At 30.2% G+C, this 15,594-nt stretch overlaps 1 protein-coding gene across 2 annotated transcripts; it reads left to right on the top strand.

Moving 5' to 3' along the window:
- Positions 1 to 6,705: 6,705 nt before the first annotated feature.
- On the top strand, positions 6,706 to 15,143 carry LOC133188985 (uncharacterized). Of its 2 annotated transcripts, none has more exons than XM_061324441.1 (5): positions 6,706 to 6,771; positions 12,068 to 12,187; positions 12,379 to 12,448; positions 12,634 to 12,781; positions 14,673 to 15,143. In XM_061324441.1, the coding sequence occupies exons 2-5, from the start codon at positions 12,082 to 12,084 to the stop codon at positions 14,712 to 14,714; spliced, it is 366 nt and encodes a 121-aa protein (XP_061180425.1). In that variant the 5' UTR covers positions 6,706 to 6,771; positions 12,068 to 12,081; the 3' UTR covers positions 14,715 to 15,143. The 2 variants fall into 2 exon arrangements, with proteins under 2 accessions (XP_061180425.1, XP_061180424.1); XM_061324440.1 differs by having other exon boundaries at positions 12,595 to 12,781.
- Positions 15,144 to 15,594: the final 451 nt, after the last annotated feature.

Raw genomic sequence — 15,594 nt, 5'->3', positions numbered from 1 at the left:
CAAACACATGACCATTACATTGTCATTGCTATCTGCCGCGGGCTCTACCTGCGGGTACCTGTCAGGTATTCGAATACTTCACACCCCCATTGTTTTATTGCCTATACACACCGGCAGATTTCACACCTTTAATCGTCCTAATTTACACAAAGCAAATGCTGGGGAAAAACAAACACAAGCCAAATAAATGCGACATTTTTTTTAAAAAAGCATTGCCCTAAACGGTATTGCTAAAAGCACACTAAACATGGAGTAGCAATTCCTGCCATATATTGTACAAAAAAATAAATACAACAGCTAGGCTAAAACCTTAATCTTTCTTCATATGATGTAAACAAACTCTCTTCAATTTTATGTGTTTAAGTCAAGATTAAAACATTTTGCACCACCCGGACCTTTAAACTTAGGCGGACCTTTTCTTATAAAAGGCGGACCTTATATGTTATCGTATTAGGTCCCCCCCGGACCTTTAAACGAGGCGGACCAAATATTATGCGACACCGGTCACACTCGCCGTGTGCTAAATGTCATGATCATTCAAAAGGAAAATCCGTAGAACTTGAGATGAAAAAACAATGGCCTGATAATTTTTATTTTTTGAAAAACGTCAGTAAATATTCGTTTCGACAAAAGATTGTTTCTGCTATAACAAGATCACTACATCGACCATAGAATTTGCGAAATATTGACTTTAATCGGGACTGTTGATATGTTTGTACCATCAACTTATTTACCAATAGCATGTCTCACGAACGGAATTCAATTTGTCGGCATGGCCAGGTGCTGCTATAGGACCGACGACATCAAGAAATAAGATTTCATGCTTAATTAAATCATTATAACATGTAGCATCACTTAAATCTAGCCTATTGGCGAAGAAATATGAAAAAGATTCCAGGATGCTATGTTGAACGGTAAATTTCATTCACATTACATTGACTAATAAGTATCATAAAAAATTTAGATGGCTGGTACTGTAGAAGTCTCAGACAGTTTCAATTAATGCTGTTGTGATTGCATTTTTTTATGAATTAAGAGTGTTAAGATTTCCATAGTTACTCTTGTACATGCATTTGTTTTTATGCTTTATATAAAGAAAGATGCAGGAAGAGAGAGAAAGAGAGAGAGAGAGAGAGAGAGATATTTGTAAATTAACTATTATTCACTCCAAATTCATATAGCTCTTATTATTTATGTGCATTATATAAGGGTTTTATAAGACATTGAACCAAGATAGTATATGCACGTTTTCTAACACATGAAGGCATCAAGCATTGCAATACAACATGCCAGGACGACCGGCTGTCGCAGAGGCAATAAATTGCATTCATTACAATTTAATGAATAGATAAAATTAGAAAAAAAAATCTTTATATAACTGATGAGTTAAAATTTGTGCTTTTTGAAGGAATTTATTAGAACAATAGAAAGGCGTTCCACAATGGTCAGTATTTGGTCCTGTTATCTTTAGCTTTTTTTAAATTTTCATTAATGTTACACTCTTAACATTTTTGTCGATGATAAGTAAACATGACATAATGCTTACGCAAAGATATTCACAACCTGAACAGAACGTTCAAGTGAAACTATTTTATTCTTGTGATCTAAATTGATAGATATTAAGTAAAGAAAAATTAAGATAAGTTAAAACAGTGAATCCAGTAAAACTACAATGTGATATTAAAATAGGCAAAAATACCACAGAGTAACAATGAAAACACTATTTTGCAGCAAAAAGAAAAAATATATATACATAAAAATACTTTCAACAAATTAGTATATTTTCAAGACGTAGTGTACACACCATGAAATTGTCTTATATGTTTTTTTTTTCTTTTTACATATAGACGACAAATACATTTTTTGAGTTGAACTAAAATCTCGTATCTAAAATAAAATTTATCCTCTAAAATACATTTTCGCAATTAAAAAGAAAACAATATGCTTAATGTATTCATAAATTTTACATGCAATGAGTACATAAAGATTAGTTGCTTCCAAACAAGAAAACAATAGTACCACACACTCACTTCGATATGGCGATCAAATTGACAATCACTTTTATTCTTATTTGTCTAATACAGAATTTATCCGTGTACATGTAAGTACATGTTACCGCATTGCATAAAGTCGCACGAATACGTAAACAGTATAAAATAATTTGCTTTTTAATAATCTGCCCGAAGGAAGAATGCTATGGTCCTAACCTCTTTATTTATAGCCTCACCAGTGCTGCGTTGTTATATATCTTGATGATAAAAAGGCAAATTACTTGGAAAATAAGACTGTAGCAATGCATACAAGAGATGTGATTGATTTCATATGAAAACATTCAGAAACAGATTTTATTGCATTAAAATATTCATAGTTTTAAGTACTTATGTATCATTGTTCAGAGATAAATTTTAGCCTGAATTAAACATGTTTATGATATCATTAGTAGAAATAACATAAAAATAATTTGTAGTCAGGTTTTCTATAGAAAACCTGGAAGGGTGGTTGAATGGTAGAGCTCTGTCACTTGATCACTATATGTCGTATCTATAAAATAAAATCAGTAAATTTATAGTCAGCTTTCAGTAAAATGATTGGCAGAGTTTCATCTAATGTTGATAGTGAATAAGTGATGTAGTTCATTAATCTAACTTATACAAGTTTAATCCCCACAATATTTTTTTTTTTTAATTTGCTTTTATTTCTGCTTTCTGCTTTTATTGTATGTCTCTTTAACTTTTCTCGTATAGTCCTACTGAAAAGCTGAATTTCATTCTACAAACAGAAGTACAAAAGAAAAAATTGAGATCATATTGATTTTAAATATTCTTTTAATTTGATTTTTTTTCGATCTACTCCCCGCCAAAAATGAGGGGGTTAGATATTCATTTCTTCAAACTTAAATGCTTTAAACTTAAAGATACTTTTAGTTTAAACCAAGATTGACTTAAATAAGGTCAGTGGTACTGGAGAAAATATAAGCTAAAATGAATTTAAAAAAAAAAGTAAACACTGGATGACATCAGCAACAAGTTATTTTTAAGAATTCATTATTCATTTTACTTCGGTACATATACATGTACAATGCAGTTACCACAAGTCCACCACATTATACAATTGTCTGTATAGCAATACTTCCAAGGTAATCCCTTCTCTTAAAATACATTTAATAGAGAGTGTAGCCCCCCCCCCCCTCCGCAGTTTAATTTTTTTTCGGACAACATAAAAAGAGTTCAACCATTTTAAACATATTTCATAATAGTTTGGTTTATCATAAAACCATACTTTTTTTTGTAATACACATAGGTATTAGCTTAAATGGTAAATAAAGATATATCTACTTTACTATATTTTTATTTACTCTTCCAATTCATATTAGCTGGGGAATGACTTTGGTAATATATACCGTGAATTATACGACAGTATAACTCGACTTTGTAATTTGGGATACAATTTAATGATGTGATTGACCTACTATTTTACGTTTCAAAATAACTCTCTTCAATCTTTTCTTTTTTTCAATTAAGAAATGAAAAACGCTAACATAATCAATCAGAATCAAATTATTAAAATATACAAATATTAACTATAAAAAAAAAACACTTTCCAAGTGTTACATATTTAACTGCATGATTAATTTATGCTATGCACTCTTCAGTTGGAAAAAAAAAAAGGATTGTAAACATTTCAATCACTCACCGTAATAAGAACCATAATGACGTCAAAACAAAAGCTCAGACCGTTCTAAGTTGGTAATTTTCTACTAGTATTCTTTGCATTGTCATTGAAAACAATGTAAGCAAAATACTGTTTTTTACTTCCTGTGTTAGAGAGCTATGAAAATGGGAGATAATTTAAAGTAAAAGTGATGATAAGTTAAAACATTTCGAAATGCGATGTCAAAATCATACTGGAAAAGTACATGTAGCAAAATGACAAGCATTATGATTCTCTAAAATATCAGTGGAATTACTTTATTTTTTGGACATATTATTGTTTACCTCGGTATTGATGCATAAGATATCAAACAAAATTTTGGTGACATGAATTCATTTTTACTTGAATGCCTCTATATTGTCTCAAAAATGTCTGAGAATCTAGTTTAATAGATCTCCTATGATTGTTTCGGTTTAATAAAACAGTTATGGAATGGGTATGAGGGAAATAGCAAATTTATGGTTCCCCTCGCAGAGAGTGTCAATATGGACCACCATGGTCAGTAATGTGTAACATAGGTACCCAAAGAACACGCTTGGTGTTTCTGCTAATCATACCTAGAGGCGATTGAAATCTCAGGTGATAATACACTTTTTGAACAGCGTGTATAGCTTTTAATCGACTAGGTAATTGAGCTCTTACATTTATCTTAGTTTTCCATGAACATACATAAAACAAACAATACCTTAAACACAATTAGAAATCTAGCATGTCTAGTTTTAAATAAATTAAAAGATTGATTATTATTACATGTTTATAAGTAAAAACTAACTCATAAAAATCCACGAATAATGAAATACATTTTTTATATGACAGAAGAATGGTAGAATAATTTCATTTTATCCTGAAAGTAAACAAATATACAACGGGAAATCTGCAAATATGGAATACAATAAAGGCGGGTCTATCTTGTCACTCTGTGATTTTTTTTCACGCACGTGTGAACAAAGCAATCACAGAAAGTAGGAACCTTGTTGATTTAATATCAAGAGTCGTATAGTATTTTTCATGTTTGCTTTTAGGCTTTATTGACTTAATGGTATGAATTAGATCATGAATGTGTCATAAAAAATTACAGGAAAAAAGACCCGGGGTCTTTTACCGGGAGGGGGGGGGGATCCTGTCCTAAAGCACCTATGGTTCCATGAACCGCTGAGACTGCTAGATTTTCTTTCTACAGCAGACCAAGAGCAGTCTCAGAGCAGTCTTACAGCAATCCCATAGCAGTCCCCTATATTGAGAAAGCAGTCAAAGCGACAGCTCTGTGGGACTGTTTGGGTGTCAGATGGGGTCTTGTCGGTACTGTAAAGCGAAATCTGGCATCAAAATCAATATTTGAGACTTAAACAGATAAAAGAAAATAATGTTATAATTTCAACGTATCAATGATTTAACCGGTCTGTGTCATCAATGCATAATGTCTTTATTTTTTGGAGGGGTAAATATAACAAATAAAAATAAAACATTTTATATAAAGAAAAAGTCATTAGATGTATGCATGTTTAAAAGAAATTTTGAAAAGGATTGGTTTATCTTGATGAAAGATCAAATTTACATTCTTCTTATATTCAGATGATAGTACTTATTAAATTTTAGTCTTGTTCTAAAACTATAAAGTTAATTTGAATGCACTGAGCTATTGGTGAATATTAATATAGGTTATCTGATGTCAATTGCTGCACTTAAGGAGATCTTTCCAAATAAAGTAAAAAAAAATATATAAAATTTAAAAGAAATAAAGGATATTCAATGGCTTGTAGATGAATATGGAATTTATTTCACGAGTGGGACAGAATTTTTTGATATTTTCACGAGTGCGAAGCACGAGTGAAAATATCAAAAAATCCTGTCTCACGAGTGAAATAAATTCCATATTCATCTACAAAACATTGAATTTTCTGTTTATTAAATTTTCTTTGATTTTCCCTTTGTCTCTGTATTTTCTTAACACAGTGTCATAGGCTTGACGTCATAGTTGAGCGGTTGAGACGTCGATCGTAGCTTAGCAGTTGTGTTATTGAAAACAATACATAGCATGGATTTTAGCAACATATTTGGGAAGAAATTTGCAGTTTTAGCTCTATCAAGATGCTTAGTTACTATCTCTATCTTATGACAGGCCAGAAACTGTTTTTTACGTACTTTGATATCCTTTCACACTGTGAGAGAATATCATGTTGGTATACTTTCATACTGTGAGAGAATATCACTTTTATTCAATAAATAAATCACAGTATTTCACTGTTGAAAATGTAATAATATTCTTTACTGAATACAATGATCCATTGTAAAGTAAGAATCAATTTAAAAATAAGAATTATAAGCATCACTGATGTATATATTGTTATTTTAATCCATTCAACTCTGGCTTTTTAATTGAGTCACTATTTATTTTATGTTGCAAAAAATGTATATTTTCTTTATAAAAGAGATCACATTAATAAGAAATCTCAGATCTTTTTGCATCATTTTTAACAAATATATGATTTTTAAATTTTATTCCCATAAATTTCCTTCAAAATAGAATAATTATTCATTTACATATACCAAGGCGCATTAGCTCTTCTTCATTGTTAAAAATTAGGTGTGAGAGAATGGATTCATTTGCACCAATAAAAACATTTAAAAAGCATGTCATTGTCATACATTAAAACGTGTTCTGTAAGAAAGGAAGAGGTTACATATAAATAGATTTTGTATTCATGAATATGAATATTTGTGCAATTAATCTTCCTAAAAAACGGAATTTTTTAAACGTAGATGTAAGCATGCCTTATACAGACTAACTAATGTTTATATCATTAAATACCCTTAAAGTTGACTTCACTAAGTAGAATCAGTTTATTTTAATTTTCTCTGGCTGTAAAACCATTCAACAAAAAAAAAAAAAAAAAAAAAAAAAAAAAAAAAAAAAAAAATTGCGATTGGTATTTGCATCACGTATAAATGAAGGATCCACTGCGTTTCATATATTATTGTGAAAAATATTTTTGTTCAGAAGAGTGCCACTGTTTAAATGAACGAGTGATACTTAGTAGAGGGAATTCTTATACCAATCAGGTTAGGTTCTATGTCAAATTAAACAATAAGTCAAAAGGATTGTGTAAAATTACAATTTGATATTAAAAGTTTTACGATATTACATTACCAACTTGTCTTTACATATCGTATTGATCAATAATTTAGGTTTAATAAGCTAAAGATAATAAGTTTTGAATTTCTCTACAAAAACAAAAGAAATATCTATACTTATAAATTAGTAAATTTTGCAAATAAACTTCGAAACGGGTGCAGAGAGTTCTTACTTACTCCTCTAAGAATACACACGATACAAGATGATGTCCGTAAACTATATTTAGATTTCACTTGCATTGTAAGTATCGTACATTAAATTAAAAGTCTACTTTTATTTTCTATAAACAGCCATGAAATAGCAAAAAACGTGAGTACGGTGGCGTTTCCGGTTGGCGGATATAAATTACTGGCAATTTTAATGAAACTGGCAACAAGCAATCGTTTATTATTTCATTAAACGTCATTACTGAATTATTCAATCGAAACTTGATTTAAATGATATAAAAGAAATAAGTTGTGATGACCGATTAAAAAGGAAAATGTGCAAATTATTTTCGTCATTCACCGATCGTAATATTTTCTGAATACAGTCTTTTGTATCAAATACTCGGCCTATTCCACTGGCAGATCCAGGAATTTTGAAAAAAAAGGGGGGGACCAGTTTTGGGTTGGGGTAGGAGCCCACAGACACACACAAAAAGTTGATTTATTAAATTTTATGTATATTTTGGACACAAAACGGGAGGGGGTGGAGGCTGCCCCTTCTAAATCCGCCTGTGTATTCAAACGGCATTATATAAAAGCTATTTTTTACACAGGTACTTGGATCTTGGATTATAAATATGTATGTACCTTATTGATATGTAAAAAAAAGAGGTAAGGTACAGTTTTTACATATCAATAAGGTACATATTACATAATTATAAACCAAGACCCAAGTACCTTTGATTTTTTACTCCCCAAAAAAATCAACTTCTCAGTAAAATGAGCATTTCTTGACGGAAATGAAATAAGAGTATCTGAAGTACAATATCCATAACACAGTATATAACAGGTTTCACAATAAACGTCAATTAATGAAATTGTTATTTGAGTTTAACAAAGGGAGGGGGTGGGGGGTGGGGGGTTGAGGTGGAGACGTACTTCTACTTCATGCGGGATTTTGAACAAAGTATTTCTTCCTGCTATAAGCCTGTACTCACTCATGGCTGTCAGTAGAAACTACAATATATATATATATATATATATATATATATATATAGAGAGAGAGAGAGAGAGAGAGAGAGAGAGAGAGAGAGAGAGAGAGAAACCCTCTCCATATTGTTTTCTTTTTAAAATTATAGTAGTGGCCCTTGTAAGAAATGACGTCATATTTGTGACTGAGTCACAAGTGACGGGAGCGTCGAGATTCGCTCAAACGAAAGAGGAAAAACCTTTAAGATTAAACAGAAACAAATTATTAAAAGTAAACAAAGGTGTCTGAAAGATTTCTGCTAGATTACTTGACGGTAAAAGATGAGATTGATAATTTTGAAGAGTTTGACTGTGTAAAATTGGATGAGACTATATAGTCCAGATGTTGGGACACTTAACAGAATTTGTTGTATTCAATCATCTTAATCAACACATTTTTCAGGCCCGTGATACAAGGGGAAATGGAGTGGGGTAGGGAGCTCCCAATTTTTTTTTAAAAATAAGAATACTAGTAGTATATTGCGGTAGATTCTATAACATTCAAACGCCGTGCACGTGCTACAACTACCTTACTTGAAGTCAACATTTCAGAAATTTTATACTCGATATAATAACCCTGTAAGCAAGTAGATCCTACCGTTGTATCGTATTTTTAATGACATATTAATGACACATTTCATACCAATTTTAAGGCTTTTGTTTTTGTAGTAAATTTTGCTACAGAATATTCGGTCAACCTGATCAATACATAGAGCTCACGGCGGGTATATCTGAACGACAGGAAATGTTAATTCCTCTTAGGGATCTGGGACCCGCTCTACAAAAGAACTTACGACTAAGACCCAAAAACTTAGTTTATTGTAAAATTTTGCAAAATTTATAATTCTGTTTAAAATTGCTAGCGTAAGTATATGATTCTCAACTCCTTTAAAAAAGATTAAAACCATTTTCAATTAAATGTAAATTAAAAAGTTACAAACAGAATCAAATTTTAGTTTTAATCGTAAGTTCTTCTGTAAAACGGGCCCCATATCCCACCTCTGGAATTTCCAAGGGTCAGTGTTTTATGTCCTGCGAACAAGTTTGTTTAGTTTTTAGGTTTTTAGAGATCGATCAGTGTTCCTGACCTTCACCTTTTTCATGTATTTAGATAACAAATTATAATGACATCTACACTGTAAAAAATAAGTGTTTTAAAAATAAACACCAAATTGCCACAGATAATAAACACTTTAACACGTTTAAAATTTAAACACTTCGTGAAGTGTTTAAGAAATAAACACGTTAAAATGTTTAAATTCTAAACACATGAGGTTTAATATTTAAATACTTCTTTCTCATTCTGTTTAAATACTAAACACTTCAAAAACACAAAACGTTTAAAGATTAAACACTGAATAAACACAAGGAGTTTAATAAATAAACACCGTGTGTGTTTAAAATTTAAACATTTCATGTTTTATTAATAAACACGTTCAACCTAAACACTTAAACACTTAAACATGTTTATTCGATGCAACAGATAATAATCACTTAAACATGTTTATACGCCATTTTTTAAACACTTCAACGTGTTTAATTTACAAAATAAATAAACACTTACACGTGTTTATAAGTTTTCAACATTTTTATTTGAAACAAACATAAAACAGTACAAAACACACTGTTCTTGATGACGAACATGTACATAAAGCTTAATTAATAAATGATTTAATGTTGAATAGAGATTCAAACTTTATAAACAATTATAACATTTATCAACACATTTGCTAACACACACTTGTAGATACATAATTCAATTCAAGTTGAAAGATAGAATTATAAAAAAAAAAAAAAAAAAAAAGCATGAACATGTAAAACCTGCATGTGAACTAAAATTCAATAAAATTGGTGGCGGGGGGGGGGGATAGGAAAATCGCTTAATAAAATGATATATTATTTTTCAGGAATAAAATTTTGAAACTTTATTTTTAAAAAGGGACAGGGCGTCCATTACATCTTTTTTAATAAAACAAACAAACTCATAATTAAATATAATGCACAAAGACTGAAAATGTTATTTATTGCCTGAGTACGGGATATATACATTGTGTATGTATTGCAGTTAATAAATCCAGTTGTTGTACCTGTATAATTTTACTTTCACTAATATTCAGAGTTTTAGCCAAATGAAGAAAATTTCCAGTTTTTTACCTGTAAACGACTAATTCATTAAATATTCTTGCTACTTCACAAGAGCTGCCGGGGTATCACTCACTAAATTTCATATTCTAACCGAGTTAAACAGTCTCCTCTGCTTGTGTGTAAAATTCAGGTTCCTCTGCCACGAATGATGATCTCCAGTTTTCCATTCTCCAAAATTTTATTCAACCTTAGTATTTCTAATTCCTTCTTCTTATAAGAAATATCCTGAAAAATAGATAGATAAAAAATATTCACTATGCAAATTCAGAAAATTATCTGTAAGAGAATACATTGAGGTAAAAAAAATAATTTTTTATCCTTCATGCCAATTTTAATTATATAATACATACTGAGAAACAAGTTTGAAATAAAAATCTGCAATACAAATAAATCATATATTAAGCATACAAACAGTGTATACACTAAAAAATTAAATATTAATGTACCTGCAGGAGCAGCCCAACAGCAACAATTAAGAGAAGGGGGGGGGGGGGGCTACCCAAGGCATTTTCTATCAGGTAAACAACACTCCCCAAAAGTGTAAAGTCTCCTTAAAGAATACCTGCGCGGGCAGGGGATGAAAAGTGTTGTTGTTAACGCTTATGTGTTAAGTTATGTTTGGTCAGCAAATAATCATAATAATGCGTGATAGGGAGCATAAATTTTATCAAGGGCAGGTAATTGGATTATATTTACTTAAATTTCATGTTACTGGGAGACCCAAAACTAGTGTAGGCTAGGAAACAATGATGTTTGTGTGTGTGTGAAGGGTGTGTGTGTAAGGGGGATGACCCTTCTTCTTTGAAATGCCCTTTAAACTCACCTCTCGAGGTTAAGTGTGATATTCGTTTAAAATCACTTTCCTTTATCAAGTAATGTATTCTTCTCAGGATTCACAATAAGAGATGAACGTCCCTGCAAATTAATTAGATATCGCAATATACTTAAAGACTACAAATATTTTATGCCGATCGCTGCACATGGCCGCATTTGCACTCAGACGATAGGCCTAACAATCGTGCATTTCACAAATGAAAAGCAGTATAAATCTCTAATGTATTAAGCATTCAATTTTTTTCAGATTTTATATAAAGAAATGTATAAATACCTCCTGTTTTCTTGTTAGATATGGTGTTTTTGCCAATATATGCGTGATTCTGCATCTTCTGCGTTCAAATGGCATGTTATGACATAATCAATTGCGTCATTTTCTATCATAACGCATTAAACACAGGTGTTTAATTTGCAATTTCTATATATATACCATGTGTTTAATTTATAAATATATGATGGTTAAGAAATGAACACTCGTGTTAAACACCGGTGATTAAAATATTGATAAATTATAAAAGTCATCATAATATTTGTTTCTCTTTCCCCTTTAGCAGTTTATGAAATTTATGAATTTTTGGCACAAAATTACCATAAATTAATGTTAATTGTAATTGCTTTTGGTATGATCTAAACTCAACGTATTGCCTGGCTATTCGTATTTTTTCTGTGTCGAAAAATATCTACTAGTATGTACGGAATTACTTCGTAAATTAAAGAAATTGTACAAATGGCAAATGCACACAGCAATACTTAGAAGCAACACCTAATTTAATTTTTTGATTTGATGCATATGAACATTGCGTGTTTAAGATGGATGATTAAACACCATACTTACTGAACACCAATTTAAATAGTCGTGTTTATATGTTAAACGCTAATGTTTTGTATTTAAACCCACCATGTTTAATGGTAAAACACGACTGTTTAAAAATTAAACACAAGTTAAACATCATTTTTTACAGTGTAGAGTTGTAAGAAGAGCTATTTAATTGTCAGCACATGAATAAACATGTGCGCAATGTATATGACGCCCCGTAAGCTTTCCAACCTAGTTTCTTTTTTTTAAAAGGGCAACTTGAGAAGATGGTTAAAAACTGTCGTGGGACAATGATGAAGAAAATACATGTATACAACAAAATTAGAAAATTGGGATATGTTTCCAGAAAAAGCCAGTATAAACAACAAAAAGGTGAGTTAATATGTATTGCACATAAAAAGATTTTTTAAATCACTTTGTATTTTTTTCTTTTGTCCATTCGATGAAATAAAAATAAGAATGTAGATATATCGAAAAGACATTTCATTATTTGTATGATTAATATTTTATTATAGAGAGTAATATAGGAATTATTTTAATGTTTTTGGTTATCTACTCTTTAGATAAACAACTAGGATGTAGATTTAAGGAAGTAATTAGAAAAATTGCGAGACTTCTTCCACAAACATGTCTGTAAGTAATACAAGTGTTATACAAAGAGAAATCTCTCTGTTATAGTTTTTTTAACACCATTTTATCAAATCTTTTAACTCCATGTCTATAAAAGTTGTACACATATTGAAAATATTTAAGTGCGAATGTTTTTATTGTGAATTTAGGAAGGCGTTTCCGGAATATGATTTTCGTTATCTTTTAAGCAATGTGAAAGAGGATGCCCTTCTGGTTCTGACACAGTGGATAAAATATATAAAGGACCTTCAAAGTGAACGGACAAGAATGCTGACTTTGGAAAAGAAATACTTAAAAATCGAAATGATACATAAGAAAATTAGCCAGAGAATGCAGGTATTTCTCCATATTCATAACCATATTTATAAAAGCGTCACTTTATTTTATACGTTTCTTTAGTAAAAAGTAATTTTTAAGATTTTTCTTCTTAGAGAAAGCCAAGGGACCTTATGACAAGGTTCTTTTAATAGAACGCATTGCAACATGAATCAGCAAAATGAAAAGATTAATATATGCAAATAAAGTGTAATGAGGTTTTTGCAAACTTATATACAATTTCCAAAGTTTTGAAGCCTAATGTACATAATATTTATGTAAATGAAAATGTGTTTGAATTTTGATGACATACTCATTATGAAGGAAATGTCAGTGGGATTGATAAACATGTATTTTAAAACCTTATTTTAAAAATATATTAATATATACATAGACTAAAACATACGGAGTTGTTTCATTTTATGAAGTTAAATACTTTATCAAATTTATGATTTTTACTTTTTGTTGTTGAAGCTAACACCTGTGTACGTTTAATCGGAACGTTTTAGGGTCATCTAGGTTACAATTTCTGAAAAAAAAAATATTCCATGTTACGTGTAACATAATTTTTATAGATTTTTTTTATCCTTTTAAAATATTCATTTGATATGATATTATCTGGATATCACGAAAGAAAATTTGCAATAAGTATAAGGTTTACAGGAAAATTGTTTTTAGAACATTGAGTTCCAACTTAATTTAATAATAAAATAGTTAATCTAACTTGGGATTGCAATATTCTTCAATCCACACAACAACCTTAATTATTTTGTAAATACATATTTAAGCAGAATATTTAAAAAAATGTGTTATTACGTATACTTTAGTACTGCATTTTAAAAAAAAAAACTTTCTACAAGTTTCTGCATAAATTATTGCATAATTAAAAAGACAAGTTTTACTCTGATTTGACAAAAGTGCATAATACAATATGACATCAAATTCACAGGTGAACCGAGCAATAGAACGTAAATTATCCTATCGATCGTTTACCCTTGATGAAATTCACGAGATAATAAAGGCACACTGTATATAAAGGCAGTAGTTAAGGTTTCTACTCAAATTTTCATAGGTGTGAAAAAAATTGCATTAACTGCTATCGGGGTTAGGCATTTAAAACAACAAACCATGAAACCATGAACTTATAAACGGGAAATATCTAATGATCATATTAAAGGAAAGACAATTTTAGTTTTTTGTTCTTAACTTGAAATTGGATTCTAATTCCAAATGTTTTAACAGGCTCATTAGGTTAGTTTTTCCTGTAATTTGTTCCGTTATTTAAATGAGCAGAAGAATCTAATAAAGGAAAGATAAATAATTTAATATAAGTACCCGAGTATTTGAATGGTTCTCATAAGCCTTTTTTAAAATAAACTCACGTATAATTTACACACACACACACACCCACACACCCACACACATACACACACACACACACAAACACACACAATCAGAAATCTCCTGATCCCATAAATCGTCATGTGATTAGACAATGGCTGCAATAAGCGATATTTGTGATTTCGTTTGAAATTTGATGACCTCAGAACGCATTGAATAGATTTAATTTGCACAGGATATTTCACTGGGAGAAAATAACCACAAACGAGAAGTGACAGCCAGATAAAGGTGGTCGCTATCAAATCTAAAGATATAAATAGATCAAATAGCATATAAAATAAATGTTTCTGTTACAGACAAAATAAAATTTACCTAAACATCTTTCTAATCACTTGTTAATTTATGAGGTAACATTATTTTTCAGTTTTGTTAATAATTATATCAAATCTTTAAAAAACGTTTCTTCTTAATGAACTAAAGCATGTTATTTTTTTTCACACAATACTTAATTTATGATAAGCATTTTCCTTCATGGACACTTTTAGCTCAAAGACTTCTTTTCTCTTTTCAGGTGTTAGAAAACAAGATTAATCGCAAGCTAAAAGATGTTTAATCAAAGAATGATATATAGTGTATTTAACTCATAATATTATAGCGGAAGAGGAGTGTGCAGTCTTGGAATGGTCGAAAAAAGAAATGAAATTTCGATATTTGAATACCGTATTGAACTCCAAGCGGTATAAAAATTGATGGCAGGATTTTTTTCACTAGAAAACGCTAAAAGGATTGATTTGAGTTGTCAGAATATCTTACACTGGACTATGAGTTGTATTATATGTTTATTTCTATAAAATCGTATTAAGTATTTAATATGCATTTTGATTGCTAGTCTGATATGTAAAAGGTTTTCAGAAAGATCTAACACATAGGGTAATGTGACGTCACATGTATTGCATTTAGTGTATATTGGTTGTTTTTAATACAAAGTTTAAAGATTATAAATGTAGTCATGTACATCGTACAGAAAATTTGGTCAAAATAAAAAAAAGGTATATGACTCGAACTTCCTCGACTTTTTCTTTATCAGTTTCAAACATAAAGAAAACACAAACATAACATTAATTATTATTGCCAGGTAAGATTCTCCCATTAATGACCATGTATTAAAAACAGCTACAAATTATGGTTTTAAAATGAGTCCAGTTCTTTCTTGTCAATCACACGTTTCTCCATTATCTATATTTAGAGTACATGGAACCTACTTGAAAAATCTTGACACCTGTAAGCCTATATCAATATTTTCATTCATGAACATTATAAAATTGTCATGCATGTTTTTTGCAACATAATTTTTTCAGAAACTGCTTCGAGTAAACTTTTTGTTGGCGATATTTATAATTCTTGATACATGTGTATTCATATTTATAACATTTTTTAACAGTGAGATACTGTAATTTATTAACTGAAAAAAGTTATATTCTGACACACAGTGA

Source organism: Saccostrea echinata, unplaced genomic scaffold (assembly GCF_033153115.1).
Source record: "Saccostrea echinata isolate AGI-Se365-2 ecotype Australia unplaced genomic scaffold, CSIRO_AGI_Sech_v1 ptg000016l, whole genome shotgun sequence".
Taxonomy (NCBI): domain Eukaryota; kingdom Metazoa; phylum Mollusca; class Bivalvia; order Ostreida; family Ostreidae; genus Saccostrea; species Saccostrea echinata.
This window is presented reverse-complemented; position numbering and strand designations above follow the sequence as displayed.